General features: G+C 35.0%; 1 protein-coding gene and 4 non-coding genes across 7 annotated transcripts in view; 3 read left to right on the top strand and 2 right to left on the bottom strand.

The window, feature by feature from the left end:
• Positions 1–25,328, top strand: part of LOC128229007 (uncharacterized) — a 65,321-nt gene extending 39,993 nt beyond the window's left edge. For all 3 annotated transcript variants that reach the window (XM_052940630.1, XM_052940631.1, XM_052940629.1), the window contains 27 exons: positions 2,526–2,603; positions 2,869–3,027; positions 3,296–3,383; positions 3,881–3,979; positions 4,145–4,182; positions 4,674–4,820; positions 5,229–5,456; positions 6,886–7,083; positions 7,658–7,771; positions 8,800–8,913; positions 9,115–9,208; positions 11,865–11,939; positions 12,489–12,541; positions 12,797–12,887; positions 13,573–13,707; positions 17,202–17,348; positions 18,083–18,297; positions 19,213–19,351; positions 19,539–19,592; positions 19,923–20,056; positions 20,376–20,510; positions 21,327–21,463; positions 21,779–21,918; positions 22,435–22,557; positions 23,547–23,624; positions 24,037–24,184; positions 24,831–25,328. In XM_052940630.1, the coding sequence (XP_052796590.1) occupies positions 2,526–2,603; positions 2,869–3,027; positions 3,296–3,383; positions 3,881–3,979; positions 4,145–4,182; positions 4,674–4,820; positions 5,229–5,456; positions 6,886–7,083; positions 7,658–7,771; positions 8,800–8,913; positions 9,115–9,208; positions 11,865–11,939; positions 12,489–12,541; positions 12,797–12,887; positions 13,573–13,707; positions 17,202–17,348; positions 18,083–18,297; positions 19,213–19,351; positions 19,539–19,592; positions 19,923–20,056; positions 20,376–20,510; positions 21,327–21,463; positions 21,779–21,918; positions 22,435–22,557; positions 23,547–23,624; positions 24,037–24,184; positions 24,831–24,979 (3,310 nt within the window). In that variant the 3' untranslated portion in view covers positions 24,980–25,328. The remainder of the gene's footprint in view (positions 1–2,525; positions 2,604–2,868; positions 3,028–3,295; positions 3,384–3,880; positions 3,980–4,144; positions 4,183–4,673; positions 4,821–5,228; positions 5,457–6,885; positions 7,084–7,657; positions 7,772–8,799; positions 8,914–9,114; positions 9,209–11,864; positions 11,940–12,488; positions 12,542–12,796; positions 12,888–13,572; positions 13,708–17,201; positions 17,349–18,082; positions 18,298–19,212; positions 19,352–19,538; positions 19,593–19,922; positions 20,057–20,375; positions 20,511–21,326; positions 21,464–21,778; positions 21,919–22,434; positions 22,558–23,546; positions 23,625–24,036; positions 24,185–24,830) is intronic.
• Trnat-cgu (transfer RNA threonine (anticodon CGU)) lies at positions 6,228–6,299 on the bottom strand. The gene has a single exon. It is a non-coding gene; the product is annotated as a tRNA-Thr (tRNA).
• Positions 6,442–6,513, top strand: Trnat-ugu (transfer RNA threonine (anticodon UGU)). The gene has a single exon. It is a non-coding gene; the product is annotated as a tRNA-Thr (tRNA).
• On the bottom strand, positions 16,628–16,699 carry Trnat-cgu (transfer RNA threonine (anticodon CGU)). The gene has a single exon. It is a non-coding gene; the product is annotated as a tRNA-Thr (tRNA).
• On the top strand, positions 16,862–16,933 carry Trnat-ugu (transfer RNA threonine (anticodon UGU)). The gene has a single exon. It is a non-coding gene; the product is annotated as a tRNA-Thr (tRNA).
• Positions 25,329–26,894: the final 1,566 nt, after the last annotated feature.

Genomic DNA, 26,894 nt, shown 5'->3' with positions numbered 1-26,894 from the left:
AGACACTTACAGTACCAGTATGAGACACAGTACCAGTAAGAGACACTAACAGTTCCAGTATGAGACACTTGCAGTTCCAGTATAAGGCGCTTGCAGTTCCAGTATGAGACACTTGCAGTACCAGTATAAGACGCTTACAGTACCAGTATGTGACAGTTACAGTACCAGTATGAGATGCTTACCGTACCAGTATGAGACACTTGCAGTTCCAGTATGAGACACTTACAGTACCAGTATGAGACACAGTACCAGTAAGAGACACTAACAGTTCCAGTATGAGACACTTGCAGTTCCAGTATAAGACGCTTACAGTTCCAGTATGAGACACTTGCAGTACCAGTATAAGACGCTTACAGTACCAGTATGTGACACTTACAGTACCAGTATGAGATGCTTACAGTACCAGTATGAGACACTTGCAGTACCAGTATGAGACACTTGCAGTACCAGTATGAGACACTTACAGTTCCAGTATGAGACACTTGCAGTTCCAGTATGAGACACTTACAGTTCCAGTATGTGACACTAACAGTACCGGTATAAGACACTTACAGTTCCAGTATGTGACACTTGCAGTACCAGTATGAGACACTTACAGTTCCAGTATGAGACACTTGCAGTTCCAGTATGAGACACTTACAGTTCCAGTATGAGACACTTGCAGTTCCAGTATGAGACACTTACAGTTCCAGTATGTGACACTAACAGTACCGGTATAAGACACTTGCAGTACCAGTATGAGACACTTGCAGTACCAGTATGAGACACTTACAGTTCCAGTATGAGACACTTACAGTTCCAGTATGTGACACTTGCAGTACCAGTATGAGACACTTGCAGTACCAGTATGAGACACTTGCAGTACCAGTATGAGACACTTGCAGTACCAGTATGAGACACTTACAGTACCAGTATGAGACACTTGCAGTACCAGTATGAGACACTTGCAGTACCAGTATGAGACACTTACAGTTCCAGTATGAGACACTTGCAGTTCCAGTATGAGACACTTACAGTTCCAGTATGTGACACTAACAGTACCGGTATAAGACACTTACAGTTCCAGTATGTGACACTTACAGTACCAGTATGAGATGCTTACAGTACCAGTATGCAACACTCACAGTTCCAGTATGAGACACTCACAGTTCCAGTATGAAACACTTACAGTTCCAGTATAAGACACTTACAGTTCCAGTATGAGACACTTACAGTACCAGTATGAGACACAGTACCAGTAATAGACACTAACAGTTCCAGTATGAGACACTTGCAGTTCCAGTATGAGACACTTGCAGTACAAGTATAAGACACAGTACCAGTAAGAGACACTTACAGTTCCAGTATAAGACGCTTACAGCTCCAGTATGAGACACTTGCAGTACCAGTATAAGACACAGTACCAGTAAGAGACACTTACAGTTCCAGTATGAGACACTTACAGTACCAGTATGAGACACTTGCAGTTCCAGTATGAGACACTTACAGTTCCAGTATGAGACACTTACAGTACCTGTATAAGACACTTACAGTACCAGAATGAGACACTAACAGTACCTGTATGAGATGCTTACAGTACCAGTATAAGACACTTTCAGTACTAGTATGGGACACTTACAGTACCTGTATAAGACACTTTCAGTTTCAGTATGAGACACTTACAGTACCAGTATGAGACGCTTACAGTACCAGTATAAGACGCTTACAGTACTAGTATGGGACACTTACAGTACCAGTATAAGACACTTTCAGTACCAGTATAAGACACTTTCAGTACTAGTATGGGACACTTACAGTACCTGTATAAGACACTTACAGTTCCAGTATGAGACACTTACAGTACCAGTATAAGACACTTATAGTTCCAGTATGAGACACTTACAGTACCAGTATGAGACGCTTACAGTTCCAGTATGAGACACTTACAGTTCCAGTATGAGACACTTACAGTACCTGTATAAGACACTTACAGTACCAGAATGAGACACTTACAGTACCTGTATGAGACGCTTACAGTACCAGTATAAGACACTTTCAGTACTAGTATGGGACACTTACAGTACCTGTATAAGACACTTTCAGTACTAGTATGGGACACTTACAGTACCTGTATAAGACACTTTCAGTACTAGTGTTAGGCACTTACCAATATTAGACTCTTACAGTTCCCGTATGAAACACTTACAGTACCTGTATGAGACAACTATAGTGCCAGTGTCAGGAACTTACAGTACCACTTAAAGGCACTAACAGTACCAGTATGATATATTTACAGTATCAGTGTAAGGAATATTACAGTTTACTAGACACAGACACTGACAGTACCAGTTTTATACACATACAGTACTAGTATGAGACACTTAGAGTACCGGTTTGTAGATCCTTGCCATATTGAAAAGATCCATCAAATATCTTCCTTTAATTCAGTTTGTGATATTCTCAATGAAAATGTTATGATTGAGTTTATTTTCTTTACAAAATCATTGTATAATTGAGTTATTTTTAAACAGCATTTAATGTTACAGACGTGTACGTGAAGGGTCAAGACGGAGCATGCCCGACATCTTCAACTTCAATGAATATGCAAGAAGGAAAGGGAAAAGGTATTCATTTTGTGCATGATAAAATTTATATTTCATCTATGCGATTTAATTGTTTGTTTTTTTGTCAGAATGTGTAGAACAAATAATGGCTGTTTTTTTCATACATAATTCAAGATAGCTTTGATTACTTTTATAATATTTAATTTGAAATAAAGATGAAAATGTCATCCATTTTCTTACAAATGACCATTTTTTGCAGCATGTGACATAAAAATCAAAAAATCTTGAAATAATGAGAAAGAGTGCCCTCATTTAAACATTGCAGGAAAAATGCAGACCTTCGTGAGTGGACGAGGGACATCTGGAACAACTGGTTTGATGAGGTGTACCCGCCAACGCCAGAGGATTCCGATTACGAGGAGGAGGAGGAGCTAACGGAGGAGCAGATTGCAGAGCGGGAGGAGGCTGAGAAAATGAAGAAAAGGTGAGTCAGGGGGAAGACTTGGCCCACATTCAATAACATCTTTTGATCTCATCCAGTTTTAACATAAAAGTTTTAGTTGAGACTCAAAATTGCATATCATATCTCCATTGTAAATTTGGTACTAGAGTAGAAGAGTTTCAGATCTTAAGTAACATCTCAATATTTCCTTTAAATTTCATTAGTAGTGGAGAGTTATGACTATGTATTTTTCTAAGCATTTGTTCTATAAAGAAAGGCAATACTATACCCTAAACAACTATGTATTCAGGAAGGATTCCCTGTCCAGCGCTGTTCCAGAGGGCATGGAGTATATTGAGCCTATCACTGAGACTGATGAGACTCTAGAAGTCCACCAGGTATTGTTGAAGCAGGCTTAATATTTGGCCTTCTTATAAGCTTGTCCTTATCTCAAAAGAAAACAAAATCTTATTTCATAGTTTTCGAGTAGTTGACATTGTTGTTTGAAAAAAGCTTAAAAGTTTGCCATGTTTGAAAACTGTTAGGATAATTATGCAGATGTGTTGCAAGTCCCATCTCTCTTGCTATTATATTCAGAGTAACGCCATATGGTCAACTGAGCAAAAATGGACACATGTTGATATACCAGCAGTGCTCTTATTGACTTGCCAACAAAACACTGGGCTATTAGAAGGAAGATTTTTTGGCAGTCTGGCTGGCTCGATACATACTTTTTTATTGTATTTGGAGTTGCCGTTGGTACAAACATGGTTAATGTCAAAGTCAGTGCTTGTATTAAGATATCCAAAGTCTTAATTTGCCATAATTTCCTGATTGCAGGCAATTTACCTTGTGATGAAACTTTTTGTTTATGGGTAAATGTTTACCTTTCCAGATCCTGATGGAGGAGATAGAGAAGTTGACAGGAGAGATGGACAAGGTGTCCAAACCATCTGCCTTCGACTACAGCCGCAGGGGAGCTCTCTATAGGAAGGTACGAGACACAGTGGATTCAGTGTTTGGGATAGATGTCCCACAGATGTTTCACTCATGCCATTGAAATAAAAAAGTAAATATTCATATAGGTTGTAAAAGGTTATATACAATAAAAATATAAAACATTCAAATATTTATGACTTATCTGATTTATTTATTTTAGATTGGGTATTTGAAAGCAGCTGAAACTGATTTATCCAAGTAAGAATTCATCTACATCTAAACGGTTATTTATGAGAAAGTTTTTACCAAGCACTAGTAATGTTAGTACAAATATTAGTATGAATTTTATAGTGTCACGTTTTATAGCCATTATTTTCATAAATTAGTTTGTCTGATTTTAGAGGAAGCAAATATAGGTATAATCAAAGCCTTAGTGGTGGCAGCGATAAACATTTAACCTTGGCTGAAAAAACGTTCAAGATTTTCAAATAAAACTCAGTATACATGTTACCATGGACAATACCCATATATATAGCAAGGCCCATAACTCTAACTGTCGAGTTATGCCTTCTTTTTGACTGAATTAAAACAGATGAGCATTTGCAGTTGTTTGGGGTTTTGAATTATTTGAATTTCTTTTTTACACAAAATACTATTACAGTCTTAAGTCTAAATACAATTGCAAAGCATAACATATTTCATATATATCAACTGATATCACAAGAATATTAAACAATGATCATTTGCAGGGCCATCCAGCTTGAGCCACTGTTACTGGACGCATACTGGCACAGGCACCTGCTGTTGGTTCTCCAAGATCGCAAGAAAGAGGCTCTTGAAGATCTTACCTTTATTCTTAAACACACAAAGAATCACTCAGGAGCTTACAGATCCATGTATGTGCACTTAAATAGTGCGAATTGCATACAACATGTTTTATTGTTTATAACATTATACATTATAATGACAAAACTGTATTATACTGTGTATATGATGCAGGCAAAAAAACACATGTAAAAATTGAGTAAAAAAACTTCATTTTTAGATCTAATTCTGTAAAAACCTAGGAAACACTCTAGAGGCTAAATTTTGGCATAGAAGTGCATCCTATACACAATATAATATGGTACATTTCATTTTTTTGTTTAATCCTAAGTCATAGAAATAAAGTTAAAAACAAATGTTTTGGAGTAGGCTTAATGTTTTCTGTCCCATAAAGTTTATAAAAAAGTATTTTAAATGCTGGCAATTTCATTTCAGTTTTTTCTTACAATTTTAAGAAAAATCTTTCTCATTTATTCTAGGGCTGAGATCTATCAGAAGCAGGATGACATCACCATGGCGATTGTAAACTACACACAGGCTATCAAGCTGAACCCGCGGGATCATGAGGCATTTTTTGCCCGTGCAGAATGTTACGAAAAGCGTGGGGACATGCTCCTGGCCCTAGAGGACTATTCTGCCTGTACAAAGATCGCACCTCACAGGATTGATGCTATTCTTAAACATGGAATGTACTACTTTGAAAACAAGTAAGTTATAGTCATTTTAGCATCCCATTTATTAATAATATCAAGAGTTTTGTGACTTGTTTATGCCTCTGAATAAACTAAATAGGTGAAAAAGTGGTAAAGACCAGTTCTTATCTAAGAGTTTGTGGGTCAGCGCCCACTATGGGTACATTTTAGTATTAGTATACTGGGGAATGGAACAAACAAGTTTGACATGAGCTTTTGGCACAGTGAAAATACAGAAATTAGAATATACTAATAGACAAGGTTGCTGTTGTTTAAAACTACAGGTGATATATTTCAGCCAGTATGTATATCTCAATAATTTAATTGCTCAATACTTATCCAAAACAATCAACAATTACAATTACCAAACTTTTTAGATAACTTTCACCAATTTAAGAAGATAATTGGTCATATAATTGGTTGAAGATGTTTATATGATATGTGTATATAATATGAAACATTTCTCTATTAGCCTCATCTGTGGTCAGAAGAAAAAGACAAGAGGGTAGTACTTGAACAGTTTGACGTTTAGTTGGTGTAAAAATTTGCAAAGTAGTTCATTTCACAGTTAACTTTACTGTTTGTACAGAAAGTAAGCAATTAGATAAAAGTGAGTTTGAAAATTATTTTAGTATTGATATCTGATATCATCTTCGAACAAGCAGATATTTTTTGGAAACTTTTCATGCTTTCTCTAATATAATTATGAAGTTCTTGTCTTTCATAACTTGATACCGATTTTGTAGTCAAAGCTCAACATCAATATTTTTTAAAGTAAAAACACAGTGCCTCCAGTGAGGTTTGAACTCACGACCCCTGGTTTACGAGACCAGTGCTCTACCACTGAGCTATAGAGGCTGCTTGCAGGACACAAACAGTTCAACAGACAATTACAATGAATTATATTGTAATCATCTATTGATCACTTTGCGAGGAGCTGCTCTATTTCTTATGCAACAGCTGTTTTGTATATCAAATTGTATCATAAACATGAATATAAGCCTCCATAGCTCAGTGGTAGAGCACTGGTCTTGTAAACCAGGGGTCGTGAGTTTGATCCTCACTGGGGGCTTATTATCAACTCTATTTTAGTTTCACTGTTCACAAACTTTAGTTTAACTGTTGTTTGTTGCTTCAAAGAATTAGTTTAAAAAACCTGAGTAAGCAAACTGAAGTCCTATTTTGGTAATGTCAAAGCTAAATCTGTACCTCATTGGTCATTGTATGTTGTATATTGTCAAGTATTATTAAATAAAATGTCAAGTTATTTAAAAAGTTTAAGGGTTCACATGTTTTTAATATTGATCATTGCATTTTAATTTGATACTTTAACTCATTACAGTACTTTATTTTTTGTTAAGTTGAATTAAATAATGTGAAGTTATTTATTTCCAATTGTTAAGTTGAATTAAATAATGTGAAGTTATTTATTTCCAATTGCTAGGAGCTGGAACAATGCCATCAATGACTTCACAGACCTTCTCCGTGTAGATCCACTGAATGCTTCTGCACGGGTGTTACGGGGCCGATCTTACGCAGCCATGGGGCAGTGGAGCCCCGCTGTGGAAGACCTCTCAGCAGCCATCCACCTTGACCCAGGTCACTGGCAGGCTTTCTACCACAGGGCATGCATCCTCCGAAAGTAGGGGCTCATTCAAATAAACACATCTTGCACTACAATATTTATGTTTTGACTCTGTCCCACTTACCTTTTTTGATGCAGTGATTAAAAGAAAAACTTTGTACACAGTCTAGTATTATTTCCTCAATGTAAAAGGGACCCGTTCACAGATTTTATGTTAGCATTTTTTATTTTTTTCTAATTGTTGAAATTTAATTGAGTTATTTTTACTTACTTTCATGAACAAAGACAAAAACAGCAACTGTCAGATACTCATTTGAACAGAATTCAATAAATCGAACGCATTTTGGCAAAATAGAGCATCTTTTATCACATTTCCCAATAATTATTAAGAATAGAGCTAATTTGAACTTTTGTAGATGATTTATTATTTCTACAAGCATTTTGTTCACAAAAGTGTGAACAGAGAATTGACTACAGCATTAACTAGCTAAATATGAATAACCTGTAACTTGTTAAATTGATTTTATAATAATGGTATATGGTATGAACAAAATTATTTTATGTTTCTAATCTTTCAAGGCTGTTACAATTTCATGTTTGATTAAAAACAAGTTTTCTGTACCAATATCAGAGCACATCCGAAGCGAGCCCTACATGACTACAGTGTGTCACTGCTGATCAAAGACTCAGAGGAGAACATCAGCTCCTATCTTCACCGAGGTATCCTCTACAACGCCATGGGCAGGTAACTAAGGGCATTTCCTGTTCTAACTAAAAAACAGCTTATGGGATAAGCAAAAGACAATGCTAGGTATATGAGCTTTCAGAACAGCAAAAGAAAGGCTGGTGTTATTACTATATGCTTAATTTTATTTGTTATGATGTGTGTTTGTGTGGGTTGTCTTAAACAATTTCTGTCTTGGTTCGAAATTGGTCATGCATGGGGGGATTACAAAATAACTTAACACAAATGTGCACAATGACAAGATTGCATGCCAAGGTTGCCTGCAATGTACAAGACCCATGTCTGAAGGTCAAAGTTCAAGGTCACACTTGAGGGTCATTGGAAGAAATGGCTTTGGCTTGTCCAGACTCATATAAGAGTAATTGGTCAAAATATATGTATTTAGGTTTTACTTGGCACTAATGTTCATAATGAAAAGCCGGCATGCAAGACCCTTGTCAGTAGTACATAGGTTAAGGTCACATTTGGTCAATGGTCAAAACATGTATTTTGGCTTGTCCATCTGTAGCTTGGTTATGCATTGGGTGATTTAAAATTTCTCAGTACAAATGATATTATGAGAAACTCATGTGTCATGTGCAAGACCTATGCCATAGTTCAAAAGTCAAGGTCACACTTGTTGAGTCAAAATATTTGGCTTGGCCTGGCTTTTGCCTGGCCATACAATAGAGAATTTTAAAATAACTTTTCACAATGAGTAAACAGCCTTTCCCCTGAACAAATACAATACAACAATTTAATATCCATATTCATAAAAACACTTATATCTAATTTAGCAACAACCTTTCACAGAATGGTATCATCATTTCTATTCAGTGGCAAGCTTGACATGTTTAGTGTTTCTTCAACAAAGGTCAAGCATATATAGATCATATAGAGTTATCCTTGTCCATCTTTAATACTATTCATTACTTTTTCAATTTACCCAAATGTTCTGCTTGTCTGAATTGAAACTTGGTTTCATCGTATCCAATCTATATGTTGAATAGATATATTCAGTATTTCAAATGCTGTTTGAATGTTTCCAGACCAGATGATGCAATCCCGGACTTTGAGAGTGTATTGAAGCTGAACAAGGACAGCGCCTGTGCGCACGTGAACCTTGGGCTCATCATGATGAATCACCATGACAACTACCACAGGTATCTAAATACTAAGAATTATTTAAGGATATCATGCAGACTATGGTGAATATTAAATATATGGGAAAAACCACGAAGAACATGAAAGAAACCATGGGGGGTTTTACAATATCGCTAGATTTTACTAAAATTTAACTGCATACTGGTTAGTAATGCATTCATGAAAAAAGGGTGTTAACAATAAAAGTGCATATTTTTCAGGGCGATCAAGCGGTTCAGTTCAGCCATCAAGGTAGACCCTACCTATGTTAGGGCGTATGTGTGCCGGGGTGAGGCCTATCATAAAATACATGAGGTAAGGCATGTATGGCAGTAGAATTGTATCTGCTCACAAACTATTTGTTTGCATTAATGTTTATCTTGAGATGGTCAATAAAATAAATTTAAGAATTTGCTTTTAAGAAAGTATCAAGGTATAGGGCCAATAACATGCCGAAAAACTGGCAACATAGACCAGTATAAAATACTTAGAAATAAAGTAACTTCTATGATAAAGAAAAGTAAAAAGAATTTTTTCAACAATGCAATAAAAGACAATAAAAATCCGACATATTTATGGAAAAATCTAAAAGATATTTCACATTTGAATCAATCAACTGTGACAGCATTACCTCATAAAATGACATTTAATGAATTTACGGTTGAAGATCCGTCAAATATTGTAAACGAATTAAACAGTCATTTTGTAAGCATTTCAAACATTATAAATAAAACAAAGTTTTTGAATACAAATTTTAGAAACTTAAAACATATTCTAGATACAAAACTAGGTACAAATAGGTTTGAGATTAAACATATTACCCCTTATGAAGTCCATACTATTATTGATAAATTAAATGTTGGAAAGGCCACAGGCATAGATGGAGTAGGCCCCAAAATTTTGAAGCAATGTGGTGATACTATTACACCTTGTATAGCATCAATTATCAACAGTAGTATAGCGCATGGAGTTTTCCCTGATGAACTGAAAGAAGCACGAGTAATACCAATTTTCAAGTCGGGCAACAAAGAGGACCCCAATAATTACCGCCCCATTTCAATACTCCCAACTATATCAAAAATCTTTGAAAGGCATATAGCGACACAGGTACAGTTGTACTTTGAGAAAACCGATGTCATACACAAAACACAATCTGGATTTAGAAAACACCATTCATGTAACACTGCTCTAATAAGACTTATAGATACTTGGCTTAAAGATGTTGACAGTGGTAAACTAGTTGGTGCGATATTTTTTGGATTTGAGAAAAGCTTTCGATTTAGTTGATCATGAAATTCTTCTTTATAAATTGAAACTGTATCATTTTTCTGAAATAGCATTGAATTTGTTTAAATCATATCTTGAAAATAGAAACCAAATTGTAAAGATTGGCAAAATTAAATCGCAAAAACTCACTGTTACATCTGGGGTACCCCAGGGTTCCATACTGGGACCCTTGCTTTTTATTTTATACATAAATGATATTGCAGTTATGCATCCAACATTAAATATAGATCTATATGCAGATGACTCAACACTTTATGAATCTGGATATCAGTTGACGGATATTCAAAATAAATTACAACATCATTTAAATTATGTTAATAAGTGGTGTCAACTAAATAATATGTCATTGCATCCTTCCAAGACTAAATGCATGTTAATAGGGTCTGCAAATAAATTAAAAAACACTGGGAATCTTGAACTTTGTATTAATGATGTTCAAATAGTTAATGTTGTTGTGCAAAAGTTATTAGGGTTATATATAGATAATACACTAAACTGGCATGTGCAAATCGATTATGTTTGTAAAAATCTGAATAAGAAAATTGCACTTCTAAAAAATATAATATATTTCCTCACACCTGATACAAAAAGAATGTTTTACAATGCATATATTCTGCCAAATTTTGATTACGGCTGCTTGGTCTGGGGCAAGGGAACCAATTCATATGTGAATAAAATAAATAACTTACAAAAACGAATTGCAAAAATCATACTTGGTAAATCTAAACGAGATTCATCAACAAATCTATTTAAAGAACTAAAATGGCTAAACTTCTCGGATAGATGTAAATACCACGCAGCAGTATTAGTTTACAAGACGTTGAATAGCATGGCTCCATCATATATGTCAGAATTAGTAACAGTTTCAGACAATAATGTATATATGCTAAGATCAATGGCACACAAAGATATTGTTTTACAAACTAGACCTCGTACTAATTATATGAAAGCATCGTTTACATATTACAGCAGAATTGTTTGGAATAATATACCTTTGGAAATACGAGAATCAAAAAACTTTAATACGTATAAAATAAAGGTCAAACAGTACCTCATAGGAAACTTGTGATTATACAAATTGTGATGTTTTATTCATAATTATATTTAACTGAGAGTATCTGTCTAATATTGATTCAACATCATCATCATGTCATCATATGCATCATTAAGTTAGCATCAACAGCATACTTATAATCATCATCATCATCGTCATCGTTGTTAGCATCGTCTTCATGTTTGTCTTATGATTATTTGCCATATTTTCATTCTGTTTCAGAGGGCCATATCGAAAATAAGATTCTGTAGTTTTGTACATGATCTTAATATGTCACCTTCTTAAAATAAAGATATTATTATTATTATTATTATTATTAGTCTCATTTGAGGTTATCAGAATCAGAAATGTAAAATTTTAAATGTATTGTCAGAAAGTGATGATAAATAGAGTTATTTGTCATACAAACAGCAATGTTCACTATGCCTATGGATCCTTACAAGTAGCAATTTTACAAAAGAATTAAGATTTTCACTTTTGTATTATGAGTTTTAAATTCAAAGTCAGAACACCTGGGAATGTTATCAATAATTGAAATTAAATTGATATTGTCTTCAGTCCTGCCAGGACTCAAAAGTTGTATTGGTGGTGACCACGTGGAAAATGTACATTTTTCTTTTGTGTTTGTAGTTGAAGCTTGCTCTTCGTGACTTCACACGAGCGATACATCTAAGGCCAGATGTCAATCATTACTACATGTACAGGGTAAGGATTTTTGAACTACTGAAATATTCTGGAAAATGTTAGCTTATCAGATTTTAGTGTTTTCTTTCACCGTTTTGGAAATGTGGCCTAGGCTTTTTGGGAAAATGTGTAATTTTGACTAAAAGTGGGAACTGAAATTTGCGTAGAAATAAACAAGAGTGCTGTAGAAGATAGACAGAAAATATGACAGGGTTTGGGGTTTGTTTGGTTGTTGTTGTTGTTTTTGTTTTGTTTTTGGGGTGGGGTCACAGTATAAATTGGGAATTCTAATGTCACATTTGAGAAAAAAAACTACGTTTTAGTTTTAGCATTTGGAATTGGGCCAAAATTCCACCTCCAATTAGACGAAAATAAGACACTGGATTTTGAAATATGATGAAACCAAGATCTATGAAGTAACTGTTAACCACTGAGAAAATATAATTACTTTACAAATATCTGAAAAAAGGAGTTTTCTCAACATTCAATAAATTATATTTAAAATGCTGATTTCTGTTATATGCAGGTATATGTTCTACTTGATGTGTTCTACTTTGACATTTATTTTAGGGCCAACTTCTGCTGGAGCTGGGTCAGCTTGACCTAGCAGCCTTCTGTGTGAAGTAAGTGTTCATAGAACATCAGAACCTTTTATATTTTACAAACATTTTAGAGTAAAGGGAAGGGCAAAACAAGAAAGAACCATTCAAATCTTATCTTTATATGACATTAAGAGAATAAAGTGTGCACATTTGTTTGGCAGAATTAATCCTTTTGAAGGAAAAAGTGTGTTTCACTAGATGAAAACAAGATATTTTATGTAAACTTTACCGGTACTAAATGCAGTATGTTCAACTTTTGTGTGTCATGTATTACAGACATGCGTCAGAGATCAGTAATGACGTGTCTATGGGCCAGCGACCAACACAGCAGGCGGTGGTTCACTCCTTCCTGAAGAACTATGACAAGGTATGTGATCTGTGCTCCTGTATCTTTAACATTCTATCAACATCTGTGGGAAAGGAATTTTTCTACAATCAGAATCTTTAATATTTATCTTGAATATATATATACATGGTTCCCTTTGCAGACTATTGACTATTGGTCTTCCTTGGCTAAATACCCTGGACACCATGATAATGTTCAAATGGTCCAATTCAAAGACTTGCATGTACAAACAGCTTTTGGGAAAAGATCAATGGAGGCTTTACTTATTTTTCTCTACTGTGCCATCCACAGACACCCTGATGTTTTGTCAAGTACTTCAACCCCAAACTGCCCATATATATAGTATATAGATTATCTCCCTTCATAGGCCATAGGAACCCTGTTGTTTTGTCAAGTGTTCAACCCACAAACCACCTCATACATTAATTTGGAACCCCAATTAAGATTTTACTATTATAAAAAGGATTCTCTACCTTTACAGGCCATAGACAACCTGATACTGTCCAACATGACTGAAATTTCACCAATATACATTCCAGTTGAAAAATCCCATGCTGAGAGTATGCGGGACAAAATGATTCTCTCCCTTCACTGGATATAGACACATGCTCCTACTCGAAGCAGTCCATGAACATGTTGTTTGAGAAAACCGATATGAAGAATTTGTATATAGTACAAAGAATCCACTCTCTTATTTCTATTGCAGGCTATAGATGCCCTTATGCTGTCCACCCGTTCTAACCCGAAGCCTTCCATGTACATGCTGCTGGGGAAAACCCAGATGAAAGCCAAAAAGTTCAAGGTGGCTGTGGACAGCTTCAACCTGGCTCTCAGCCTTTATGTGAGTCAAATTTTTCCATGATATTCGTGTATTTGTGATTTTCCCAAGTTATTAATATCATGAGTGTTTGAAATGTACCGGTATGCTATACTATAAAATTTATGAAAAAGTTTTCTGCCTGAAGTGTATGTGTTTGCTTTCATATAAAAGGGACTAAACACCAAATGGTCCAAAATTCAGTATATACATTCTTTCCAGAAGATAAGCCTAGAATTGTCAGTACCAGCTAGTATGAGGCCGATAATATGTCATTTTACATGATTAAAATAATTTTTTGTCTCTGTCTCAGCTGAGTTAACCTATTTAAAATAAGCATTTTTCCTGTGCATCCCATCTTTTGTATTAAGGGATTTTAGCTGTTTTATAATAAATGTTTTTGCCTGTGTCCTATCTATGCTAGCGTCCAGAAACAGAATAATATGGTACATCAGCAAAGAAGATTCAATATGTTGTTCACAACAATATCAATTAATTTTTTTATATGTACGTTTTTGACAATTTTCTCTTTTTTTCTTGCAATTTTATCATCTGGTGTCTTGTCCCTTTAAAGGAAATTGTAATTTGTATGAAATCTTTTAGGTACTAAGTGTTGGAGATGATTAAAAATGAAAATTTACTACAGAATTATTTTGAAAATCAAAGATGTATTTTCAGCCATTACCATTATTTGTGTCTTTTTTTCTTTCAGAATAAATTAGTAATTTATTGCACATTTTACTGTTACTTTCGCATTCACGTTTGATGTTTAATTGCATAAAATTCATTTTATAGTTATTTCAAAGGAACTCAATTCATAAAATAACCATCATTCAAAATTCTCCGCAACCTCATTCCTAAAAATGTGTATTTGTTTTGCTCTTGCAGTTTAAAAAGCAAAAAGAAGTATAACATATATTAAGACAACTATCTTTGGTTTGAATATTTGGCTTTCTTTGACTCCAGTAATAACTATTCTATTATCTGTTTCAAGCATTAAGTTTCTTTATTCAATATGGCATGGTTAGAGGGCAATACTTTTAAGATGTAGAAATGGAAAAATTCTCAATGATGGGGTTATTTATCTCCTCTGTTTTTCTAAGAAAAAAGAAGTTGAGGTACTGTGGTAGCCTTGGTGACTTTGTATGTGGCATAATCAGCATTGAAAAACATAAGCTATAACTCAAAAAACATTAAAGATATTCACATGAATCTAAGTATGCATGTTGCCAATGACAATTTACACATATGTAGCAAGGCAAATAACTAGGGCTTCAAAAAATGTTGAGTTATGCCCCTTTTTGCATGAAGTATTGAAAATTACATTCAGAGCTCTTGTTTAATTTTGTTTATGAAATATGTGTATGATTTGGTACATTTTGCTGTGTTTTTGGTGTTAGAATGATGGAGAGGTAGGGTATTCTCTATTTTATGTGTACAGTAGACTAACACATAGACATTGTCATTATAAAAGGACCTACAAGTAAATGAAATCCAATGTTTTATCAAGTGCTGATATTCAATGTTAATAAATTGAAATGTAATTCAGAATTTTCTAACATGCTTTTTAGTGAAATATCATGTTATTTTCACTGCTGTTATTTTCAATTTTAATATCTTCACTGCTGTTATAAAGAAAGGATCGTTCGCTTTGCCTGGTTGAAATTTTATGAAATAATTTACTATTAAGATTTTATTACAATTATTATAGTAGGTCCTTGCATAATGCAACAAAAAACGAGGCTGAGGAAAAAAACAAATGTATAATGGCCTTATGCACAACTTATTACCTTACCAGAATAACTTAATCTAGGGATTTAACTAAAGTGTATTTTGTCAGATCGCTAGTACCTGGAAAAAGTGAAAATAAAAATACTTTCATAGAGTAATTAGACAAACAATAATGTTTGAACTTAAACAACCAATATGCTGGTGACTCAACAAATAAATACAGCTAATAAAACATGAAACAATATAGATATTGAACCACAAATATTGAAAAAATCATACATGCCATATCCCCCAGCAGGGGGGCAAATCCCCCGGACTTCCCAACCATCCCCAAGTCCCCCAGCAGGGGGGGAAATCCCCCTGACTTCCCAGCCATCCCCAAGTCCCCCAGCAGGGGATTAATATCCCCTGGAATTTAAAAATAAATGTAAAACCTTTTTACTTCAAAACAGACTCTAGATCAAGGTTCACAGTGGAAATCATCCATAATATTATGAGTATAAAATTCAATGAACACACAATCTATGACTTTCTTGTACCATCCAAGACCATGTTGTCTTAGTCCAAAAATTGTTGTAATCATAGAGTGTGTTGGTGGAATTATTTCATGAAAGATAAAATTGATAGTGGAAAGATTATCTTGCTCAGTGCTATAAGAATTGACTTAAATGTACGTGCTAAGTATTCTAAGCTTAATTTCACTGCGTAAAAATCCCCTGGTCAAATATCAAAATCCCCTGGAATTTAGACCAAAATCCTCTGCGAAGCCTATCAGAAATATGGCATGTATGCACCATAAAAATAAAGTTGATTTTTTGTTACGAAAATGTGTCAATCTCAGATGGTCAACAATTAGTGTGAAGATTTGGAATGTGTAAAGAGCTGAACACTTACTTAACAGAAAATCAGGCAGCTACTGATCTGACAGAATGGACCTTTTCAAAACTACCGGTATTAAAGCAGTGCTTCTATCATTGAAAGTTTGCCTAATCAGTTTATAAAACAAAAAAGTATGTACAACTGCCCAGTAATGTATACAAATAAACTGCAATTTCACCAGAATTCAATGATATATATGTTTATTAAATAATAAACATCAAATTAATACAGTATTGTGCATGGTTATCATAGACAAATACTGACTGATTACACTGTATTGATAAAACACTTTATAATGTTCAGTTATTAGTCATATATGCATGTAAAAAGTAAGTGCCTCCAGTGAGAATTGAACTCACGACCCCTGGTTTACGAGACCAGTGCTCTACCACTGAGCTATGAAGGCTCCTATGTTTGCCTGATAACTATTTGTCTATATAAGGAATGTATTACATACTTGGACTAATGCCAGATAATGTACACATCATTGGTTTACAGTATTGATTGTAGGTAACACTTGGACAGCGGTGGTGATAAAACTATTTACAAATTGATCTACAATATATAAGCCTCCATAGCTCAGTGGTAGAGCACTGGTCTTGTAAACCAGGGGTCGTGAGTTCGATCCTCACTGGGGGCTAGAAGTTGAACGCTTATTTTTGAGCAATACCAATAACATTGATAAATAGTGCTTCCTCAATAATTAAATTATAAATGTATGAAAGCACTTTCAAATAGCAACCTGTTTATCAAGAAAACTATGTTTCTTTTCAATATTTTTGATGTTGAAATCTTTTCTTTTCAAATAATATAAATTAAAAATTAAAGTTGAATAATTTTTTATCTTCCTGCCAAAAATTCATTTTTATTGCCTCTAGTACCTCTGTTAATAATTCTCCTCCTTACAGAAGCCGTGGAGAGCCCGAGACCCCTGGCCTATAGAGGCAGCTGATACCCACTACCTGATTGGTCAATGTCACATGGAATTGGCCAACTACCCACAGGCCCTTGACTCCTTCACTGATGCCATTAAGCTCAACACCAACATGGCTGAGGTAAGTTATCATGTGATTCCTATTTCTCAATATATTGTGATTGGTTGATTTGATATTAATTAACTGATTAGATGTTGAATTGCTTTTGTTCTGATTGATTGAATGCTAGGTTGGATCAGTTAGTTTTTGATTAAATGGTCAGTTGTTTAATTGATTTGCTGTCAATACCAAATACAAACTATTTACGGTAAAGAGTTTCTCTAACCCACATCCATCCATCCGTCTGTCCTTCTGTCTGTCCGTCCATCCGACAGTCCGTCCGTCTGTCCGTCCGTCCGTCCTTCCGTCTGTCTGTCCATCCCATCCCATCCCATCCCATCCCATCCATCCATCCATCCATCCATCCATCCATCCATCCATCCATCCATCCATCCCATCCCATCCCATCCCATCCCATCCCATCGCATCGCATCGCATCCCATCGCATCCCATCGCATCCCATTCAATCCCATCCCTTCCCATACCTTCCCATCCCATCCCATCCCATCCCATCCCATCCCATCACAGCCCATCACAGCCCAGCCCATCCATCCATCCATCTCCCATACTATCCAGTCCCATCCCATCCCTTCCCATCCTGTTCCATCCCATCCATTGTTCCATCCATCCATGCATTTAGTCATTCTGTCATTAAAATTCTTATTAATAGGATTCAACTTTGAAAACATTTTAATATGTAAACAAAGTTGGTGAAGCAGAAGAAAATTGGTTCATGTCAATTTAAATTTGTGCAGGCCCTGTACCAACGTGGCATGGCCCGCATGAAGTTGAAGATGTCGAAGGGTATCCAGGACTTCAACCGCGCCTTGGCCATCAACCCAACTATCTTCCAGGCATACTTATCCCGGGCCTGCTACTATGGGGCACGCGGTAACTACACCAAGGCCATTCTCAACTGTAATGAGGCCATCAAGCTCCAACCTAAGAGTGTCAGAGCTTTTCTGTATAGGTATGTGTTTGTAAAAGATTTGTTTCTCCCACCTCAGATAAGTAGATCCAATAATTTAATCATGCTAGAAATTCTTATCTTGCCCACGGGCAAAGATAAAATGCCCGTATGGAACTCCTTTCAAATGGTCACCACATTGTAATTACCTCCCTTGTTGAAGACTCGTCTGTAGCATCATGGAAACCTTGTCTTGTGGCAATATGCTAGTTAGTTATTTCTCGCTTCGAATGTCACCATAAAACAGTTTTCACGCACCATTCAAGAAATAATGCTTCACTCTCCTTAGGACTATTTAAAGACCGATTTGACTATTTATATAATCGGAATCACTGCGCGCATATCCATGACAACCACGAATTATCGCATATCCATACGCAATTATTTTCACTAAGCACAAAAGAGTTCCAGCAAAAAACACATTTTTACTTAATTATTTTTAACTGAGGTGGGAGAAAAAGCATCTACCATAGCCGCTCGTGTAAGATAGGTTCATCCCGACCTTCGTGCAGAGTGTTTTGCGGAAACTCTGTAAACCTCGTTACTGCAAAACACCCTACGCTCGGGTCGGAATGAACCTATCTTACACTCTCATGGAAGATACTTATAATCTACTGTTAGTAAATGAATTCTTTCCATTTTTATGTTTTAAAAACCACCATTTCAGGATATTTATGAGGTTTAAAAAAAACACATTCAGATGGAATGTAATTGCTAAAACAAACTCATTGAGTTGATAAGTCTTCATGTATGGTCTGTGGATACTCAAAGTTTCATTGAACTTGATCTTCTTGAGAAGGAAAACATTTTATTCAAATTTGCCAGGCTTTTTCAATGTGCTATAGGAATAAATGATTTTGATTAATTGAGGAACACTTGTTAAACATTTATTGAAAATTTATTACATGTTTGTTCCAGGGGTGCCCTGAAGTACCACATCAAGGCATATGACCTTGCCATCCGTGACCTCTCCAAGGCGGCTAGTATTGAAAGTACCTGCGCACTTGCATACTTCAACAGGGCTGTCTGCTACCAGGAAAACAGGGATTACCAGAAGGTGTGAGATGGGGGATATAATCCTTGTACTGTTAATGTTGAAACATTTTCTTCTTTTTGGGGGCAATTTATGGAGGGATCTCAGGGTTATGGATAAGCATTCTTTCTGCCTTTGTGCTTCAGAATTGTGGTGATGTCTCATATTCTGTTGGTGTGTTCATTATACTAAGGCTTTTGTTTTTTTTCAGGCATTGACAGATTATGGCATAGTTCTACTCCTTGGCGATTCATTGAAGCTAAAGGTACTTGGAATTCAGCAGCTTTATGTCCCCTTTTGGTGATAGAAATCATTATGCATTATGTACAAACATTACCAAAAAAGTAAAAAAATATAATGACTCTTCGTAAAACTGATCGAGTACAATTTGAAATATGTGTTGCTCGAATAATGCAAATTCTGAATAAATTCATGTAATGAATAAATTAACAAAATAGATTAGATGAAATTAATTATTCAATGATCAGAATGTGTGTATTTGACAATAATACTGTGCTATGACATTATCCACAACTGCAATACACACCAAACATATTCCTGTCATTCTCATTCTCACTTAACATGTTTCATGTAGGTGCTAATCAACCGCGGTCTGCTGTACTTTGAGAAGAAAGACTACCAGAATGCCCTGTACGACTTCAAGCTCTCCGCCAACATCAGCACTCATGACCACAAGATTCTCCACACACTCGGACTCTGCTACCACAAGTATGGGCGTGTTCATGTTTATATACCTTTCTTCTACAGATAATGCACCAACATCACTACAAAAGGTTTTTCATTTTTAGATAGGAGCTATCCTGATTGCAATATTATAAATCAGGAGTTGAACTATTCAGCTGAAAATACACAGGATAAAATCTAACTACAGCTGTATCTGTGAGAGGATTGGAGTTTAACTGTCGAATCCAGGGATGTAGCCAGGGATGTGGCCAGGGATGTAGCCAGGGATGTAGCCATTTGAAGAATCACTATCTTGTTTCTCTGTTGTGGCGGAGAGGTAATAATTTTCTAATTCTTCTTACAGACTGGGCCAGCTGGAGGAGGCAGTGCGAACATTCACCCTGTGTATCAGAAATCAGCCCTTCTTCCTGGATGGGACCATCGCTCGCGGCAACGTCTACATGGACTATGGGCATGAGATGGGACTCAAATATGCTATGTAAAATTCAATGTTTTGGCTTTTTAATTCATATTGGTCTTAAGTTTATGAAATATATTAACTCTATCAACAACTGGAAGGTCTGTTAGTGCTCAATAAATCAATGTTACCATAATGATAGGTGTATTTTTGCTTGCGAACATACTTATTAGCAGGTAATACTGTAGTAATGGATAACTCTAACTGTGAAAGAATAGCTTAAAATTTTTGAGCATTTTCTACATCATTTTCACTGAAAAAAAAAAAAAATTGAAATTTTACATCAGGCAATAATGACAAAGTGAAACCACAGTATGTCTCCAAAAGGAAACTTTTACAACAAGTGATCAACTAATTTGTAGTAATTATCAAAGGCAAAGATATATTACTCTTTTGGAAGGAAGAAATTAATAATATTTATTCTATTCTCCTATTGTCTGAAAGTCATCAAAGCTGAGCACAATTTTTTCAAAGACTTTGGAGGAAGGTAAATTTAATCAAATTGTCTCGAAAACATATTTTTCCAATGACATATTTTGTTCGGCAAGTGCATTACAGTATGACATGACAGTGTATCATAAAAATATGATAAATCATGACATAAAATAATTCTGTATAATGAAAAAGTTCAGAGGTTTTCAAAGCAAACTATATGTGAATACATTTTTTCATACTTAAGTCTAAAAATTCTTTAAAATTTCGCCAACTTAGACCTGCTAAAAATATCCCCCTGAATACAACCAAAATCCCCCTGAATTTTCAGCCTTTTGAACAAATCCTCCTGAATGGTCTCCAGAAAATATGGCATGTATGTGTTACCTTACTGTTAAATTACAGGCGTGACTATGAGCGTGTGTTACGGAATGACCCTATGAACCTGCCAGCCCGTGTGAACCTCGCCTACACGCTCCAAGTGTCTGGCCACTTTATGCAGGCATGGAGACAGTTCACTACTGCTCTAGACCTCAAACCTAGTATGTAGCTTGTAGCTTGTGTGCGTTATGTGGGTATTTGTTTGAATGTTTGACTACTGCGCTTGTCACTGAAGTTTCTCTTGTATTATTGTATCAAATAGCAATATTAATGGTCAAATCACTAGGTGTTTCAACAAGTATGGAGGCCTGTCTATAGATGTATGGTGTTAAGCCAAAATTATTGTCTACACAATTTTTACAAATGCAAATATGAATACCAACATATTTGTTATCTCTTTAACATATGCATTACAATGTATGCATGTTTATATCTTTCAAATCTCATTACCATACTAATGTTGCACATAATTTCAGATTACAAGCCAGCATTGGAGGGTCGGTCGATCATCAACCTGCAGATGAGTGACACGTTTGCAGCATTCCAGGATATAAATGTCGCTGTCAAGGTTAACCCGACTGCGGAGCTGCTCACTAATAGGGGCGTCATACACCAGGTGAGAGAGAGGAGTTCTTCATTTAACTGTTTAACATACACCGGTCTTCTATTTTCCTTTTCAGAATTTTCTTCATGCTTTTCACAAGATAAGAATGAAAATAACTATGATAACTTTTAATTCAGTTCATTTGTTCACACAGTTAAATCCTGTTTCAATGTGCATTTGAATAATAATATCATAGCCATAATTTCATTTCATTTCTGAAAAATTATGAAATTATACATGTAAATTAAGAATGTTTGTATTCTGTTTTCAATTTTGATTGTTTTTCTCCCATTATTTAATTCAGTTCATTTGTTCACACAGTTAAATCCTGTTTCAATGTGCATTTGAATAATAATATCATAGCCATAATTTCATTTCATTTCTGAAAAATTATGAAATTATACATGTAAATTAAGTATGTTTGTATTCTGTTTTCAATTTTGATTGTTTTTCTCCCATTATCTTTACCCTCTCTCATTTGAAACTCTAAACATAAAATGAAAATTTCAACTTGCTATCCTATTTCAGTTCATGGATGACCGTGTGAACGCTATGCGAGACTACCATGCTGCCATGGAGCTGGACCCAACATACGCTCTCGCCTACTTCAACGCTGGCAATGTATCCTTCCACACCAGACACTTTTCCGAGGTTCGATATTCTCCGCATTTGGAACTATTTACGAGTCATATACTTATTAATGTATTGCCCCTGAATAAGTAGGGGCTAGCCATGACAAGTTCAAGCTAGAATGGAAGACATGAGTAATAACAGTGAGTTGAAAGGATATTTATTCAATGTTAAAAATATAAACTGAACACGAGTTTGACATCCTCGTTAAATATTATTCTTAAGGAATACTGGGCGTCCAACAACCACCGTAAGTGTACCAACAAGACGCCCAAAGAGAAAACCTTTTCATGGCAATATTCTTATTTTCTTAGAATTTTTTAAACCCCAACACATGAGGACTATAAAGTAATCACCTTGTCCTGTACAGAAGTCGTAGTTCTGTCTGTCCTGCAACATTGAGACAATTCTACTCACAGTAGCTATTTCTCAAAAAAAAAATAGCATATTGACTTAAAACTTCATACACATATTGATGGTGTTGTGGAGAAGAGCTGTGTCTAATAAACATTACTTTGTGTATGGTGTTTTAAGAGTTATTGCCCTTGTTGATTATTTCAATACTAATTTTGTTTTACTTTCTTCATAACGTTTTATGTTTTAAAGGTATTTACTTCAATTGTACAAAAGAAACATTAACACCATTAACTTATATCATGCCTACTCACTTACATAGGTCATTCAAGGAGCATACATCACTCCCAGTGATGCTTCTTATTACAAGAAGATGTTAATGTGGGGGTATTTATCCCATCCAGTGAAAGCTCTAGTAAATCCTAAAAGGCGCATATTTAGGTTCACCTACAGAACATTTATACTCAAGGGTTTCTTAGCAGAGTAGACATGCTGTTTTTATCTGTTGTTTTACCAGCATATTCAAGATTTTCAAGCTGAAAATAGTGCAGATTCTGATTGATAAGGGAAAGGGAAAGAAAAGGAAAATGTTTTTTTTTTTGTAAAAAAAATAAATAATTTTTAAAAAAAGTATTTCATGATTTTTTTCCTTTCAGGCCCTTGACTACTATAAGAAAGCTGTGACCCACAACCCTAAAGATGAATCAGCTTTCTTGAACAGAGCCATTACTAAGGTATGTGTGGAACATGTGGAAACAGAATAAATTAAACTATACCAGGAAGTGGTTTCTAAAACTTTTGTTCATACAATGTTCCAGTTAAAGATTCTCTGTACAAAGGTTATTTAAAAGTTGAGCTCCTTTTGGAGGTTTCCTTTCATAATGTGAATTACAGATAAAGTATGTGGATCAGCAGCATCATTGAATCTATGTATTGGTATTTAATACTCTCATATTAAAAATTAAGCACTGTATGGTTATAAAAGGAAAACAGTTAAACCTTTAAAGTAAGATTATTTTTGAAAAGCAACACAAATATAGTAAGAACAAAAGTCCCACGAAAAACAATGCATTTGTAATTTTGTCTTGAGAATTATGAAAATCAGGCTAAACAGATTTTATATTGTTTAACCTGCTTTTGTTTTAGGTGATGTTGAAGGATTCAAAGGGAGCCCTGGAGGATTTCCGGGCAGCAATCAAGCTGAGCCCGTTCTCCGCCCACATGTACCTGAACCGAGGAAACCTGTACGCCTCCACACAGCAGTACGAACTCGCAGAGAAGGACTACACTAAAGGTACCAGGGGATTTAATCAATGACTTTTTGTATTACGTTGATTGGGATTGATACGTTTTTGTTTTTATTTGAGTATGAGACGGACAATTTAAGATTTTTGTCTGATTTTTTTAAAGTGACACTTGATTTAAAATCAATACATACACATGTATAACAAACATAAATTTTGAGTGATAAACCTTTAACTACTTAAATAAATTAAATAAATTGGAAAATATCATATACAGTAACTGATAACAAGAGTGTAATCGTGTATTTAATAGCTGAAAATGCACAAATATTAAATGACTGGTGGGCCTCATAAGGTAGAAACACTGTGTTTTCTACACCTTTCTTTCCAATTGAACGCGGTATCTTCTATAAGAACCATTGTTTTCAATATTTATTCATCCTTTTTCTGTAAATTAAAACAATTAATTTTGGTACATCTTATTTGGGAGTAAGAGTGCATCTTTAAGATTATGGGTTAAAAAAAAAATTGTAGGTCAAGTATAAAAATCTTATGAAAAATATCAAAGCTTGTGCATTGAATATACTCTTGTTCCACAGGGAATAAAGATTTGGCCTAGTGGCACCATCTCTTTAAACATCTATTAAACATAAACTGAAATTGAAATTCAGTAAAAATGGCTGTATTCTTTTTCAGCGCTGGATCTTCAGCCAGATGATCCAATGGTGCTGAAGAGACGGGCGGACGTCCGCGGAAAACTCAGCAAGAAGGAAGAGGCGATAAGCGACTACCGGCAAGCCATCGAGCTTCAGGGACGCATACAATACCTGAAAACTGGCAAATGATGTGGCTGAACGTTAGTGACCTGCAGAGAATAATGAAGATGTTCATCATAATGTCATGCATTTGGTTGAAGTGTTTTTGTGATATGGCATCTAAAACTTTGCTAATATACATGTAGTTTGTGTTTGGCCTCTGCAATGACTTTTTATATGTGACCAGTATCCTATTGTTGAACATGTATTTTTTCATTTGTGTTATAAAATGTGCTTGAAAGTTTTGTTTGTTATGCAGTTGTGATACATGTACTTTAGTGCAAGTCATGTGATCTAAGTATTGTGATATTTATGGTATTTATTATGTGACTGTGTGAAAGTTTTAGTTTATGTTGAAGTTTGTCAATAAATAAAGTTGAAAGTAGTTCTTAAGTTGTAATTGCACAGATGGATTTGATGATGATGAGGAGGAGGAGGAGGAGGAGGAGGCTGAGGAGAAAAAGGAGGAGGAGGACGAGGGATATTGGTGATGAGATGAGGATGGTGATGATGCATCATCATCACAGAGATAATACCCACATATGTAGAAATGACCATAACTCTAGCTTTAATTGTTGTTCAGTTGACCCTTTTCAAGAAAACACAATACGACAGACAGGCAATAGCAAATGAATGTGATGCTCTTGTTTTATCCTTGGATCATTTTATTATCCCCCGCCTTGAAAAGGCGAAGGGATATAGTAATGGTAGGTGCACTTCCGTGCGTGCGTGTGTGTGTGCGTCCGTCCGTCCAACATTCATTTCTTTGCGTCTCCTCCTACATTTCTCATGCGATTTCTACCAAACTTTCACAGATTGATGATCATAAAGTGAAGCAGCGCATATTGTCGGGCTTTCCCGATTCCACCATTTTTGAAAGAGTTATTGCCCATTGCTTATTTTACATATAAAACTGGTTTCTTCGCAACTCCTCTTACGTTTTTCATGCAATTTCTTCTAAACTTTCACAGATTGATGATCATAAAGTGAAGCAGTGCATATTGTCGGGCTTTCCTGATTTGACCATTTTTGAATGAGTTATTGCCCTTTGCTTTTTTTACATTTAAAATTGGTTTCTTTGCAACTCCTCTTACGTTTATGACTATACTGGATGAGTACCTAAATCGGAACACTTTCGGCATTATTTGTGAAATATTTTTAGTTAGACTTGCACCACAACTACAAAATTTTCCATCAGCATACTAGGATTCAAGACCAATTGGTTGATATAAATGGCATTTTTCAAGGGGTATGACTAAAATACGAAAATAGGTTATTTTCGCGAAAATAGCTTTTTTGACTAAAATACGAAAATAAGGTATTTTTTGATGAAAATAAAGTTATTTTCGCGAAATTAAGATTTTGATAAAATCTGAAAAAAGGTGAGTGTGCGCGAAAATAACACTTTTTAACAATTATGTACTCAGTTTGAGCTAAAATAAAGTTATTTTCGAGAAAGTAAGAATTTGATAAAAATCTAAATTTTGGCGAAAATAACATTTTTGACAAAAATGTAGTTAGTTTTTGGATAAAATAAAAAAAAAAATGCGGAAAATAAGTTTTGGTAAAAATCTGAAAATATGGTTAGTATTGGCGAAAATAACATTTTTGACAAATATGTAGTTAGTGTTTGGCTAAAATAAAGTTATTTTCGCGAAAATAAGTTTTGGTAAAAATCTGAAAATAGGGTTAGTTTTGGCGAAAAATAACATTTTTTTCCGTTAGTTTTTGGCTAAAATAAAGTTATTTTCGCGGAAATAAGTTTTGGTAAAAATCTGAAAATAGGGTTAGTTTTGGCGAAAATAAAGTTATTTTCGCGAAAATAAGACTTTTGTTAAGATCTGGTAAGTTTAGGCGAAAATAGCATTTGCGACAAAATTATAGTAAGTTTATGGCTAAAATAAGGTATTTTGGTTAAGATCTGGTAAGTTTTGGCGAAAATAGC

This window comes from Mya arenaria, chromosome 3 (assembly GCF_026914265.1).
Source record: "Mya arenaria isolate MELC-2E11 chromosome 3, ASM2691426v1".
Lineage (NCBI taxonomy): Eukaryota > Metazoa > Mollusca > Bivalvia > Myida > Myidae > Mya > Mya arenaria.
Note: the sequence above shows the minus strand (reverse complement) of the source record. Positions and strands in the feature narration are given on the sequence as shown.